Source organism: Aspergillus fischeri, genomic scaffold (assembly GCF_000149645.3).
Source record: "Aspergillus fischeri NRRL 181 1099437636245 genomic scaffold, whole genome shotgun sequence".
NCBI lineage: Eukaryota > Fungi > Ascomycota > Eurotiomycetes > Eurotiales > Aspergillaceae > Aspergillus > Aspergillus fischeri.
The window spans coordinates 1,673,722-1,686,933 of NW_001509773.1; the positions used below are offsets into that span (position 1 = coordinate 1,673,722).

A 13,212-nucleotide genomic window follows, 5' to 3' on the forward strand; every position below is an offset into this window, starting at 1 on the left:
GGAAGAAGCCACTCTCACCAGCCACACAGCTGCCGCCTTTTCTCGCTGCCAAGCCTAAACTAATGTGGCTTAGCCGCACCCCGGGCTGTGGAATTTCTCATAGCATATCCGAGAGTATTTCCTTTTGAAGCTATCGATCACCAACATAACATTATCTATCCCAAGTCCCCAACCTCACACTCTTACTGGGGGTTTTCTGGCTTGGGCTTATTACATTTCATCATGTCCGTCACAACAGCAGCCACCGACCTGGTGAGCAAGCTCCCCCTCCGCCTACGCAATTTCTTCGCCCGCTATCCTCCGCAAATCTACTCCGCGGCCGTACGCCCTCCCGTCACTGAACCCGAAACTCCAGCCCCTGCGGCCGAGGAATCCCTTCCATCGCCATACACGCCCAACCGAGACGCAAAGGGCTTCAAAAAGCCCGACCCGAAAGCCTTCTCCCCGTCCAAATCGCTCCTCTACTCCAACCCGGAACACCCCAACCCTTTCCTCCCTCGCAAGAACTTCCGCAATGGCAAGTGGATCGGCCCGCCCATCGGGCTAAGGAGACAGGCGGAGCTTGTCAAGTTGGCTATCAAGTATAACGTGGAGGCGTTGCTGCCGCCTGGGCGCAAATCAACCGAGTATAAGGAGACGAGACGGGCGGAGCGCGGACTGGCGATCAAGGGTACTGGTGTTGGACAGAAGGTCAAGGGTCACAAGTGGGAACGGACGATGGAGGCTCGTTTGGAGGACAGACGCAAGGCTATGATGGAGATGCCGGAGATGATCCGGTTGTGGAAGCAGGTAAGCATTCAGTTGATGTTGAGTGTGCGGTTGGAATGTGTCGAGGCTAACTTGATGCGATGCACAGAGAGGTCATGGTCGTGGCTGGAAGCAATGGCCCAAGAGGTGAACGAATCTATGTCAATATCTTTTCTATCACACGGGATTTCATCATGTCGCGTCTGTTTTATTTGCCAATCCTCGACTCACACAGCTTGGCTAAGATTACTATATGGATCATTGACGGGGTTTGGGATGGGAGTTCTTGTTTGCATATGTACTGTACAAATAGATGTTCTAGCAAAAATTGCACAAAGCGTTCCATGTTTCATAGAATTTGTGTGTATACTGAACACTTCAAAATCAACAAACTCCAGGACTGGAAAGGCAGCCCCGACAACTGCCCTATACAGGATTATTATACGTGGCAATAAATATTCAGAAGATTGAGTGGCTATATATACATGTCATCAAAACAAGTCGCTCATATCCAACACCAACCGAACCAGGCAACCAGATGATTCTCATAAGTCGTAATCATGCGCATACGAAGGAGTAACGATATCGCCAACCATCAGCGTCCAGCGCTCCGCGTTATCATGCTGCTCTTTCGTAACTTCTGACGCAGAAAGGGAGCAATGTCTCCCAAAAACAATTTTATTATTGATCTTCCTGGTCTTTGCCAGCGTCGAAAATGGCTCGTCGCGACGAACGCCGGTAAACTGATCAATGCAGACCATCGAGCATCGTTGACAGGAACCAAGTACATCGAACTGAAGCTCCCCAGGTCCGATTTTGAGGGCCTCCCACTGATCTTCGATGTATGGCTGCTCCACCTTGGGCGAGTCTGCAAGACTTTCCGCGACGACGATATTGGCCCGGAAGACGTCAGCGGCTACGGCTTTGCTGGTCCCCGTCCTATTTCTCTTCTGATTGGCTTTGATGTTCTCGTTCAAGTGATTCACAGAAGAGCGCGAGATGAGGAGGATAGGACTCTCATTGGACAGGAGAATGGGATTTTTCTCGGCCGGAGGCGGCGAAGGTTCTTGAGGGAAAGAGCCTGGCATCACGAACTTCCTCAGGTACTGTTTCCAGGCCCCTGGGGCTTTCCGAGGTGAGGCATATCTAGTTGAGCTATGTGGCCCAAATCGTGCCAGTGTGCAAGGAACACCAAGGAAATCGGAGAAAAACTGCGCGACAGAGGGGGAGGTATAGGCCTGTACAGTCACCTGGTCTCCACAAACTGTAGAGGCCTTTGATGTTCGCTGGCAAAGGGAGGTCGTAGCCAATTCTGTGTCCTCACGCAGTAGAGAAACTTCCAGAAGCTTCTGATTAGTTGAACCCGGCTCCTCGCAAGTGACACGCAGCACATTGCGGTCAAGGTCGATAGAAGGTCGAATGAGAGCCATACGAGGATACTTCTTCTGGTTCAAGGCAGCACCAGTACCCTGGTGGATAAGACACCATTCTCGGTCCCAAGCCAGCCCCTCCCTTCTGACCTCCCAGCGTCTTCCATCCGGAACTCTGAATGGTCCGCAGCTCTTGATCGGATAGAGAGACAGGCTTTCGATATAGAAGCGGGGTTGTTGAAGTGGCACACTGTGTACTGGTGTAACCAGAGAGTCCATAGTTGCCACCTTCTCGACATAAAACTCCTCGACAAACTCGACAAAGGTATTGATGTCCTCCAAGTTAGTCATTGCTCCCAGGCTGAGCCTTAATACGCCAGTCGGCCGGCCGTCCATGACATCGTGGTCATCTCCACAACGCAAACCCGCTGAGAATTGCTGGAGCAAGTCAGCTCCCGTCCACCCAAGACTTCCCGATGTTCCTCCCGGATTGCACAGGGAACCGGATCTGATTTGAATGTTTCTCATTGCTGCGAGTCTCTCAACTTCAGACTTTCCGATCCATGACCCTTGGCTGTTGCGGAGGTTGAACGCAATGATAGGGCCTTGTGTGGAGGGCTGGTTGTAGTCTGACCGTGGAGACTTATAAAGCTCGCAGACTCTCTGCCCGTTGAAGTGTCTCAAGGCGTTTAGTCGGTCATACAGGCGCTTTGCCAGAAAGCGGGTATGAGACGAGATATTTTGCATCGAGCCGAAAAGACGCTCATGAGTTGCAAACGCCGAGTCAAGGGCAATGATATCGTGGAACGGGAGAGTGCCGTCCTCCAGCCGGTCATGTATCGAAGATTGCTTTTTTGCATGCCATTGCAGCCCGCGTGTCAGAACCATATCCACAGTGCCTCCGCCAAAATACCTGCGGTGCTCAAAGATCTGTCCAGCACTCTTGCGGACAATCAACGCACCAAGGTCTGGAAAACCGAAGATCTTATAAAAACTTAAGACCGTAAAGTCCGGTGCAGCGGCTGCATCGCTCAAATCGAGAGTCGAGGTCGAAACCAAAGACGCCGCGTCGAGAAGGGTATAAACGTTTCCGCCGGCAGTCTCGCCCTGATTTCTGATCTTCTTGCACCATGACAATGGCAGACGGCGACCGTTCATGTTCGACTGCGCAGGATACGCAAACAATTTGAGCGACTCAGATCGGACATCACACAACTTTGAGATCCAATCTTCGACCTCGTCATCAGAGGTGAAGCACCGACCTCCCTTCTCTGCGAGCTCTCGTACACCAACGAGACTCGTATGAGCGTCCACGTGGTACCCGTACCAGAATCCCTGCCGTGTCGAATCCCTCATTCCATCCGCAACCAGCTTGATCGCCGCTGTGGCATTGGCCACAAATACAAGATCAAATTCATCCGGGTCTGCTTTGAAGAAGCGAAGGGCTCGAAGACGAACATCATCCACGCGCCGTGTGGACAGCTGCGAGGAGGCGGACAAGGAATGGGGATTTCCGAACAAATTCGACGTCAACTCGCGAGAGAAGGACTCAATCAATGACTTGGCATATAACGTGGTTCCTGCATGGTCCAGGTATGTCGTATCTGCAACACCGATAAGTACAAAGGTCAAATACAGTGTGACCTTCCTCAAGGGAAGGGGGCGCACCTTTGAGCTGCGGATACTCTCGCTCTCGGATTGTGTCCACATCCTCCGAGTATCCCCTTCCATACTCCAGTATTTCTTCCTCACAGCTTGTGACTCCCACCATATTGGAACGTTATCACCCCAGATAGTTCTACCTCAAAGAATTCGACTGCGAATAATCCAATCGAGCTGTTGCGCCGATGCGAGTAAAAGGTGGCGACCCAGCCTAACTCCGCACGCGACCAACCGAACACTGGAAGATTCGCACCCGGACAGCAATATATCGCCTCGAGATTGACTATATCAAAAAGGAGGCCGACACTCGATATATGAAAACCAGACAGAGATGGGTCGAAGTTCAATCAACCTTCGGTATACAGATAAGAGGCTCGTCGGAGCTTACCGACGGACGAAAACTTCATTGACCGGTGTCCAGAGCGTATGAATCCCACTTCAGTGAGTATGAACAGTGGCCTGAGCAATGAGACCTCTCCAGGACAGACATCTCTCTGCCTTAAATAACTCGGATATGTCTAGTAATTGAATGAGGGCAGGGATGATGGTAACTGCATTTGCGTGCTCAGTGACGACGGTCAGCTTCCCCACAATAGGATAAGAATGGACGAGGGGGCGGAAATCCCCGACAGCGTGGCAATAAGCCATATGCCTACAAATTCATGTGGCGCGCCTCCAGAAAAGCAAGCAGAGCCATAGCGACACGGCCCAAACAACTATATCGACTTATCGGGGCACCACAACCCCCCCACTTATCACGCCCGTTAAGGTCTCTCTAATCGACAGCCTGCAATAGTTCATGCATGTTGTATTCGAACCACGCTGCCTAACAATGCATTGTCACCAGTATCCTCGGACACTTACCACGACATGGTTCACACTGCTGAGCTGACGGTTGGCGACTGAACTCCTTTTTCGCCCCTGACACTCGCTTCGAGCCACGAATAAGATGCCCGTTCCAACAGCTGACTGCAGGCATTCCCATGTCCATGATGGTTCCCTGAGCGGTTGCATCTGACCGTTGGGCCTGCGAGTAGTATGAGGCTGACCTATGGTCGGAAGGTAATTGCCTCCCAACCCATGCGGTCATGAGGAAATTCAAATCACATATCGATACGTGGCATGGTTTGTCGCCAACAGACGAACCAACAATTAATCTAGTCGTGGACTGGGTCGATGAAACTGAGATACAGGGTTAGGTTTGACCTGCATGAAATCTCAGATAGGGATCCCCATGACTGTCAATGCACTTGGATCTTGGTTCTTGAGACGTGATTCATCTTGCATACAGCCTATCCGGTTGAAAAGGAATAAGCGAGGACTACGGAGTATGTAGAAACGGGCCGGGCAGAACAAATCAGGTAGGTAGGTAGCATTAGATGGATACGACATAGTGGACTCCAGTATCAGGAAAGACATAACCTACAGGGCGCAAGCAGCTGAAACGAGAATTCCAACCTGACTCGTGATTCATCATATTTCAAATAGTCGCAAAGATCAAACAGTGTGCGAGGCATCCATACGTAATATTTGGGCTTCGCCCGGCAAGGTGTGTCAGCTCAAGGGACATCCCGGAATCAAGGCAAACTTTCCCTAGCACCACCAATCCTGATACCTGTTTGTCCTTGCGCTGTTCACTTGCTTTTCCGGCTTCTTTTCTTGGGGCAAATTGCATATCTTTCACATCATCGCATATCCATAAATCATAAAACATTATCGTCAATCATGCTCAGACAACATAGTGCTGGCGACTCCTGGAGGAGCTGCGATGCTTGTGGCCATGACCCCGTCGGCTGCTGTGGCTCCTCCTCCGCACCGTCGTTGTCTCCTTGACGACCACTTCCCTGTCTCTTCTGTAGATGAAGAGCGCCAGGATAGCCGTCCAGAAGAAGAACACCGTCTCCATGATCCCCAGCGCAAAGCACGTCTTCAGCATCGCGCAGGTCTTGTTGATCTCCAGGTACAGGTGGTTCTGGTTTTCATAGCCAAGGTACCCGAAGGGGCCAAGCGACACCCACACAGAGCCGCCATTCCAATGAGAGCAATCGGCGTCCGCGATGAAGCGGAGCTCGTAGACTCCTGCGATGAAAGCGCCGAAGAAAAGGAGGTCGACGAAGGCGACGAAGAACGCAGAGCGCTTCGTTGTCGAATGGCGGATGAGCGTGTCGAAGGCCCAGAAGACGGCGATCACGCTGACAATGAAAAGCACCAGGATGTAGGGCGGGGTGATCTGGTTTGCTTTGAGATAGCCGTCGACGAAGTAGGCCTGTTCGGCATGTTAGGCTCCCGTAAATGCATATGCCAAAAAAGTATATCTGCTTACCATCATGCCAATGATCGGAATCAAGAATACAATCTCCACCAAGCGGTTGAAGATGAAGAACAGACTTCCAATCATCTTGTCCGCTTGCGTGTTCCGACTGCTGCTTCGATGGATAAAATTAAATGCCGACTTGAGGTATGTGAGGTGATCCAATGTCCAAAATGTGGAGACAATGCGCTTTCAATTTTGATCAAAGCCGATAGTGTCGTTACGAAGTCATCAGCGATTGTATGATTAGAGAAGAAACAGGGTATGTGCGCGAGTTCGAGAGACTCGTGTTATCCAACTCCTTGCGTTAGGCTGTGTACACTATACCACCGCCGGAAATATGTTGAGCAAACACAAAGCACGAGGAAACGCTCAAACGTGGAATCAGGGAATTATGCATGCAAGAATGAGGTCAAATCATGACAGCACATAGATTCAAAAGAGGGAAAAGAAAGACAAGAAAAGAAACTGCCTCTTCATGAAAATATTCTCCGAGCTGATCGATGATGGAGGGGAGGCTGGGCAACTCAGATTGTTGGATTGCGGGGTGGCTGGGCAACCAGCACCATGGAACATTATCGACACATACACGTGGGGGAGATGCGGTGCCTGGTTGCTACTACTTGCTTCAGAGCTGAACTGCCATTTTCCAATGATCGATTAGACATCGACATTTCCTTCTATCATTTGCAGCGATGTCGATAGTAGTATGACAGCATGTATGTAACCGATCCACTGTTGGCTCGAGCGGTCTATTTCCCACGCGGTTCTAGCCATGGTTGATCTTTGGCTTATTTGCAGCAGGTACCTTAACTGTGAGCTAAAGCAGTCAGGTACGAGCACATAAAGATGCTGTCTGTACTTCCTATGCAGTAAATCAATAGATTGGATTTAGCGGACTGATTAATCATATATGCTCATGCTCCTGGTATGATCAACAACCATTCGGCTGGTTTTCTGAATAGAAATCGTCACAAAATCTATCAAACGCCACAATGACAAGCAGATTAACCAAAATACAGCAGGACATATGCATAGAAACATGACAGATTTTTTATACTCGAACAAAAATTCATCAATCATGGCACGGGTATACTTCCGGACTCAGCAGTTTGTGAGCAAACGCGCGATATCCGCACACTCCAAAACCAGTCTCAACTTATCCCGAAACTGCAGATCCGACCGACTCAGTCTCTGCCTGGACGGGTGGCTACTGGGTCCGGGGGTACGTGAGGAGCAGTGACGCCTGGTAGTACAGTTTGTGTCTGAGAATGGTATGATGTGTCAGCTTCGTATCTTGGAAGCCCGCCGATTCCCGGATTCTGTGTACGAGCATAGCCATGCTGCATCTCGTATCCATCTGCAACATCTTCACTGGAAGATGACCATTCACCATCATTGTCATGGGATCGGCGGTTGCGCAAGTCCGAGGTGTACGGGTTAGCTGAACCCATGTAAGTCGGAGAAATTCGCGCCGGACCGGTCTCAGGAGCACCAGATGCGTCTATCCTGTCTTCCTCCAGGTTCCGAAGAGCTGATGTGCTCGCATAGTGGTCAGACAGAGGCGAGGCGTTGCTGGGTGCCACAGGGTCTGTACCCCAGCTTCGAATCGGATACGCGCGCCCTTTCTTCCACGGCTCGGAAATGGGTGGGAAATACTGGCGGTAGGAGATGTAGGCGCAGACAATGCCCAGCAATGATCCAGTGATCACGTCAAAAGGATGATGCCTCGCATCCATAATCCGTGAAACGGCAACAAGTGTCGCTGCGAGGCAAGGAATTATGACGATGATGGCCTTCCAAACTTCGCCTCTGTTGTCCATAAAGTGCAGTTTTCCGCACAGCCAAAGAGTCAGGTAGAATAAACCGGCAAAAGATGCTATATTTCCGAGATTAGTACAATGAAAAGGAGCATCAAAACTTGACACAAAAAAGCTTACAGCTACTATGACCTATACTATCAATCAGCATAGCTCAAGAAAAAGATCAGAAGGCCAGGGCAAAACTTACCTGAAGGCCAAGAACGGAATCCATCCTTAATGATTGCAGGGTCTCCCGTACAAATAGTCGAATTAGACAATCCAGGGATCAGATCTTCGCTTCCTGGCCTCGGCTTGCACCGATCGATCAAATCAGGCCTGGGCTTCCCACATGCGGTCTTCAGCACCTGGGTGATGAGAAATGCGAGTCCCTGCGATAGCAGAAGACCCAGGAAGCCACAGTTGAACTCCCACAGGCGATCCTTCCACCGGTATGGCCCGGTAAGCTTCCTCTTCCCGGATGCCGGATTGTACGGCTTGTGATGCGAGAACAGACCGTCAATGACCAGCGTATACACTGCAATTATGGCGAGGGGGGTGACGCAGGAGATGAGCAGGGCTGCCTGGATCGAAATGCGCTCGTGGACGGCATAGGGGTACTGGATGGATATGTTTCGCAGAGAGAAATGCTGGTGATAGGGTTCGATGGAATCGAAAATGTAGAAACCAGCAATGCAACCGCTATAGTGAAATTATCGGTAAGTGATTGTGACGGTCTTCGAGCGAAAGGGAAGGAAATACGAACATGAGGATGAGATAGTCGGCAATGTATCTGTATAACAAAACAGAAGCTATTAGCAACACAATTCCGGTCAGTCAATCTTGCCGATTTCATCACTCACGAAATTATAACACGAGGCCGTAACCGCCGCTTCGAGAACGGTAGTTTAGAGGGAAGATGATCCATTTTCTTGACACTAAAGCTCTTAGACCACAAACATAAACGGCCTCTGGTGAAACGAGGATTCTAAAGGAAAGCTGAGCATGAAAATCAGCTTTCACTGCATAATAGGACAAGGAGACTCATTATATTTCCCAAATTCGGGCACACACTGGGCTGGTACAGATAGCCTCTTGGCTATTTCTTGGAGAGCACAGGAAACAAATCCTCTTGCTCCGTTGGAAAATGACTGATCCACAACTTACTGTACAAGTCAAGAGAATATCCCGCGATCCCGCGCGGTGTAAAACACGATCCTAATCTTCGGAGAATCCCCAATTAAGTAGTTTATGAGATATCGTCATGGCAGAAGCTGAGCATGCGATCATATTAATAGTCTGCCAAATCCAAAGCTGCCTAAAATAATTCAGACATGGAGAACAAAGTCCAGGGCTATGCCAATAACGGGAAAAAACTGCTGCCACCTCGACGGCTAAGGCTTGAAGTGTGTCCCGTGGCGTGGATCGTAGCCATTCAGGCTTGCCCCTGACAGAATCAGAATCCCGCTGCGCTCAATGAGAAGCGCTGGCTGTCACTAAGGATCCACAACTAGACCCTGGCCTGGAGTAGGTCGAACAACTGTGAATCAAATGAGGACCTTGCCTAGCTTGTCTAGGCGTCTAGGGGCTCAAAGTCTAAATCTAAGCCACCAGTGCACCACTGAGGGCACGTGTACAACCTGTGTCTTCCTGATGTTGATTTGATTTTTTTTTGTATTGTCCTTTAAAATATAGAATTGATTCGTGATTTAGAATCATTTGAATAATAATTAAAAGAGAGATGATCAACCAAAGTCCTGTCAAGTCAAATGCTAAGTCCACTGTCTCCGTGGCGCTCAGCTATTCTGCACGACGGGATCGTCCAGTAACTTTGATTGGCAACCTGAGGCACACGACGGCGGCTGTTCTAGGCAACATTATTTTTTGCAACTGGATGCCACCTTGGATCCGTATCCATCTGAACGAAAGATTATCGCTCCTTGTGATAAAACTTTGTAGCTTGCAGTTGTGTTTTGATACTTTATATAGAGTATTTCTACTATTAAGTATCTGGAGAGCTAATCGAAGATAAATTCTTGTTTGGAATGCTTGACTATATATGTCCTTCGTGTGGCCAGAGTTTTGCGACTTTTTCCGTAGGGAACAATTATCGTCTTCAGTCTTAGTTGTATTATACAATGCGCTTAAGCTATCTTCCTATGTACCTAATGAATGACTGTTCATGATTAACTCACTAGACCCATTCGAAAGATTCACTTTGCTGCCTACCATCCCGACCATACCCGACATTGAATCAATTTGGGTTCGAAAGAAAATTTGTCGTTTCATAAATAAAAGCCATAAGTTCCAAAGATATCACCATAGGTCCATCATTCGTGTTCTCATAATGTCGGGTAGCCCTTTGTCAAGCCGATTTGACTTAGCAGACAGTGATGTACAGACCAATACTGGATGTTGATTAGCCACGATTCAGATGTTTGAGACGCGCAGAGTAAACTTACGGAGAGGGGTTGTAGTCCTCGAAGAAGTTGAGGTTGGTGCTACCAGCGTTCTTCATCTCAAAGCCGACTGCCTGTCCAGCGGGGCACTGGAAGGTAGAAATCAGGTAGGAGTTGCCAGGGGAGACCGTGGTAACGCCGTAGTCTTGCTTGACCTTGGGAGCATTGCTGTAGGAGGTCTGGGAAGTAGCGGCAGACTCCAGCATGGCGAAATCGATCTTGCCGTCGCCGCTGAAGGAGTAAGAAGAGGTCTCGAGGTCCTCCTTCTTGGGGAACAAGAAGACGAGACTGCAGGTCTTGCCGGCGTCCGAGGAAGGAATGTCAAAGTTGAAGATGCTCGAGACGGTGGAAGAGACTGTGCCGTTGAACGAGGTACCAGGAGCCTTGTTGGGAGAAGAGGAGTCGACGGGGATGATCAGGTGGGGGAATTCGTACTGTCCAGAGAGATCGGTCGGGCAGCTGGGGCTGGAAGACTGGGTGGCAGAGGCAGAATGAGAAGGCTGAGATCCAGAGCCAGCGGGAGTAGAGGGTTGAGAACCGGAGCCAGCTGGGGTGGTTGACTCAGGGCAAAAGGTAGTGGTCATGGTTGTCTTGACAGTGGTGGTAGATCCCGGAGCGCTCGACTCGGGAGTAGGAGAGGCGGCAGGGGTGCTCTCCTGCACTGCGGAACTTGTTGGAGTGACAGAAATGACCGAGCTGTAGACTGCGGAAGAACTGGCACCGGCACCGGATCCGGCACCAGTGTTGGCACAGTTGTCGGCATGCAGCTGAATGTTCTTGCAGCCAGTCACATCATTGGGGTTGGGAGAGGTGTAGACGTTCAGTCCTCCATTCTGACCAGTCTCACAGGCGACAAAGTCTGTCTTTCCGTTGTAGGTGAGCAGGCCCTGGGCGTTGACGGAGAAGCCGGTGGTGGGCTGGGCTCCAGCATCACACTGGAACTGGGTGGTAGGTGCTATCGATATTTGTTAAAACGTTGTCTATCTGTCGAGGTGAATCCAGATACTTACGGGTCAAGATGCATCCACGTCCGTGTCCATCGATGATACCGCCATCGGAGTTGATGCAGTACTCGCCCTCAGGAAGGTTGCCGTAGACACGGTTCTGTCCATCATCAAGCTGGCCAATGGGACCAGAGGCACCACCAGAAGAGGTCAGATGGAAGCAGCACGTGTTGTCTCTGGTGACGAGAGCATTGGCTCCGACAGCGAGAGCCGCGAGAGTGGCAAAGTTCTTCATTCTGCGAGAGCGAACGGAGGCGGCGAGGCAGCACAGTGAGTGAAGCGGATAGACAAACGGTTCGATTGGTCTGAAATGGTACAACTGAGACCGATGTTGTTTATCTTTTGTCTGTTTGAGGACTACAACAAACACTGACGAGGACAAGAAGGTACTCTTTACTTATAAACCGTGGTGGGTACCCTTTCATATCAGCGTCATGGATGTCACTGGGACCCAGATCAAGGTAGGTCAGCAACAGCTCATACTTCGCATGAAAGCAAAAAATAGAAACAAAGTGTTAGCCAGTAGCAATTCATTCTCATGTAATGCATGTGGGCCAATACCGACCAGTCTGGCATCATAAACACGCCAGAGCGAGTAAACAAGCTCGATATTGCACGGACCTACCGGCGAGCCTGGAGGTAATCGGATTTCGACGGCATTCGGTATGGAGGACGTCATGATGGACAAGACATTGTGTGGAGATGGTGAATAGCATTGAGATAGCATGGCCCACCTACGATCCTAGTGCAGGATGGGCAACAACAGCAGCCATATCTAGTAGCATTGTTGCAAAGCATAAGCCTGCGGGTGGATCAAGACCCATCTGAAAGGCTTCGATTGGCCGTAGAGAGCCTGCCCTGTGTCAGCAACCCTTCAATGTTGCCTGATACATGGTTCTCTCAGGCTCAGGGCATGAGACTGCAACTGAGGTGGCGATATCAAAATTGATCCACGGAACTGGCACAGTCGGAAATTGGTTTGGCCAACGACAACAATCATTGCTGGATGAGGTTTCAAGGACGATAGCATTGAGCTCCCATGGTTCTTTCGTTCTATTCATAGTCTCCTATCCGCCGGGATGGCTGGTCAGTGATGCATTGAACACAGTTGAGGACTACTGCGTTTCCACGCATTAGTGATGTATTCCCAGCACAAGCCTATATGTCTGGAAAAGAGCAGTGGAGCAGAGCAGAGAGTGGAGATCTTCTTAAGGTGCCTTGCATCTAGTAAGCGTCATTGGAGATTATCGGGGTTGACTTAAGCTTCCGTAACATGGGCGCAAAATGGGGCAGCCTGGGTTGCCTTATCCTGTTGTTGCTTAGTCGCTTTCGCAATGGGGCATGGGCCATGGCTTGTGCCTCACGAACCAGGATCTTATCATCTACGTTCCTGGGCGTGGTCACCAATACTATGGTAGTCTGGAGCGTGGGTTTTGAACCAAGGAAATGGACTGGAGAAGTGGGAAATTATACAAGCCTAGAAAGGTACACAACAACGAGAACAAGTAAGCAACGCTCAAGTGGGACGAGATGGAGCCTCCCTGACGAGGATGCAGTGGGTAGGTGACGACACCACTGGCAGCCAAGAACGCTGATTGTCTTTACACAGCTTTTCCACTGTGGGTTTATCAATGTAATAACTATGCATTGACAGGGTTTATGAGTAAAATAATATTGGTCTGGGTAATGGAATGGATGTAAGACACTTCATCTTTCATCATGCCGGATCTATATGTTAGCCACGTCATTGGACCAAGTTATTACTTGATTAATTATTGCTCTGCAATTCGGTTCCTTTCAAGCAAGCCAGCGAAAGCCCAGTAACCGAGGTAACTGCAACAAGATATCATCAGCCAGGCA

At 49.8% G+C, this 13,212-nt stretch overlaps 5 protein-coding genes across 5 annotated transcripts; 1 reads left to right on the forward strand and 4 right to left on the reverse strand.

Annotated features, from left to right (window-relative positions):
* Nucleotides 1-222: 222 nt before the first annotated feature.
* NFIA_107170 (mitochondrial 54S ribosomal protein mL59) lies at nucleotides 223-898 on the forward strand (the record flags this gene model as incomplete). Its single annotated transcript, XM_001267122.1, has 2 exons — nucleotides 223-789; nucleotides 857-898. 2 exons carry the CDS (start codon nucleotides 223-225, stop codon nucleotides 896-898), a joined length of 609 nt encoding a protein of 202 aa, XP_001267123.1.
* Nucleotides 899-1,292: 394 nt separating this feature from the next.
* hxB (putative molybdenum cofactor sulfurase protein (HxB)) lies at nucleotides 1,293-3,848 on the reverse strand (the record flags this gene model as incomplete). The annotated part of the gene is made up of 1 exon (XM_001267123.1): nucleotides 1,293-3,848. One exon carries the CDS (start codon nucleotides 3,846-3,848, stop codon nucleotides 1,293-1,295), a length of 2,556 nt encoding a protein of 851 aa, XP_001267124.1.
* A 1,660-nt stretch (nucleotides 3,849-5,508) lies between these two features.
* Nucleotides 5,509-6,177, reverse strand: NFIA_107190 (uncharacterized protein; the record flags this gene model as incomplete). Its single annotated transcript, XM_001267124.1, has 2 exons — nucleotides 5,509-6,045; nucleotides 6,103-6,177. The coding sequence occupies 2 exons, from the start codon at nucleotides 6,175-6,177 to the stop codon at nucleotides 5,509-5,511; spliced, it is 612 nt and encodes a 203-aa protein (XP_001267125.1).
* A 1,100-nt stretch (nucleotides 6,178-7,277) lies between these two features.
* NFIA_107200 (phosphatase PAP2 family protein) lies at nucleotides 7,278-8,817 on the reverse strand (the record flags this gene model as incomplete). Its single annotated transcript, XM_001267125.1, has 4 exons — nucleotides 7,278-7,969; nucleotides 8,101-8,591; nucleotides 8,656-8,682; nucleotides 8,753-8,817. 4 exons carry the CDS (start codon nucleotides 8,815-8,817, stop codon nucleotides 7,278-7,280), a joined length of 1,275 nt encoding a protein of 424 aa, XP_001267126.1.
* Nucleotides 8,818-10,347: 1,530 nt separating this feature from the next.
* NFIA_107210 (putative GPI anchored cell wall protein) lies at nucleotides 10,348-11,587 on the reverse strand (the record flags this gene model as incomplete). The annotated part of the gene is made up of 2 exons (XM_001267126.1): nucleotides 10,348-11,303; nucleotides 11,359-11,587. 2 exons carry the CDS (start codon nucleotides 11,585-11,587, stop codon nucleotides 10,348-10,350), a joined length of 1,185 nt encoding a protein of 394 aa, XP_001267127.1.
* Nucleotides 11,588-13,212: the final 1,625 nt, after the last annotated feature.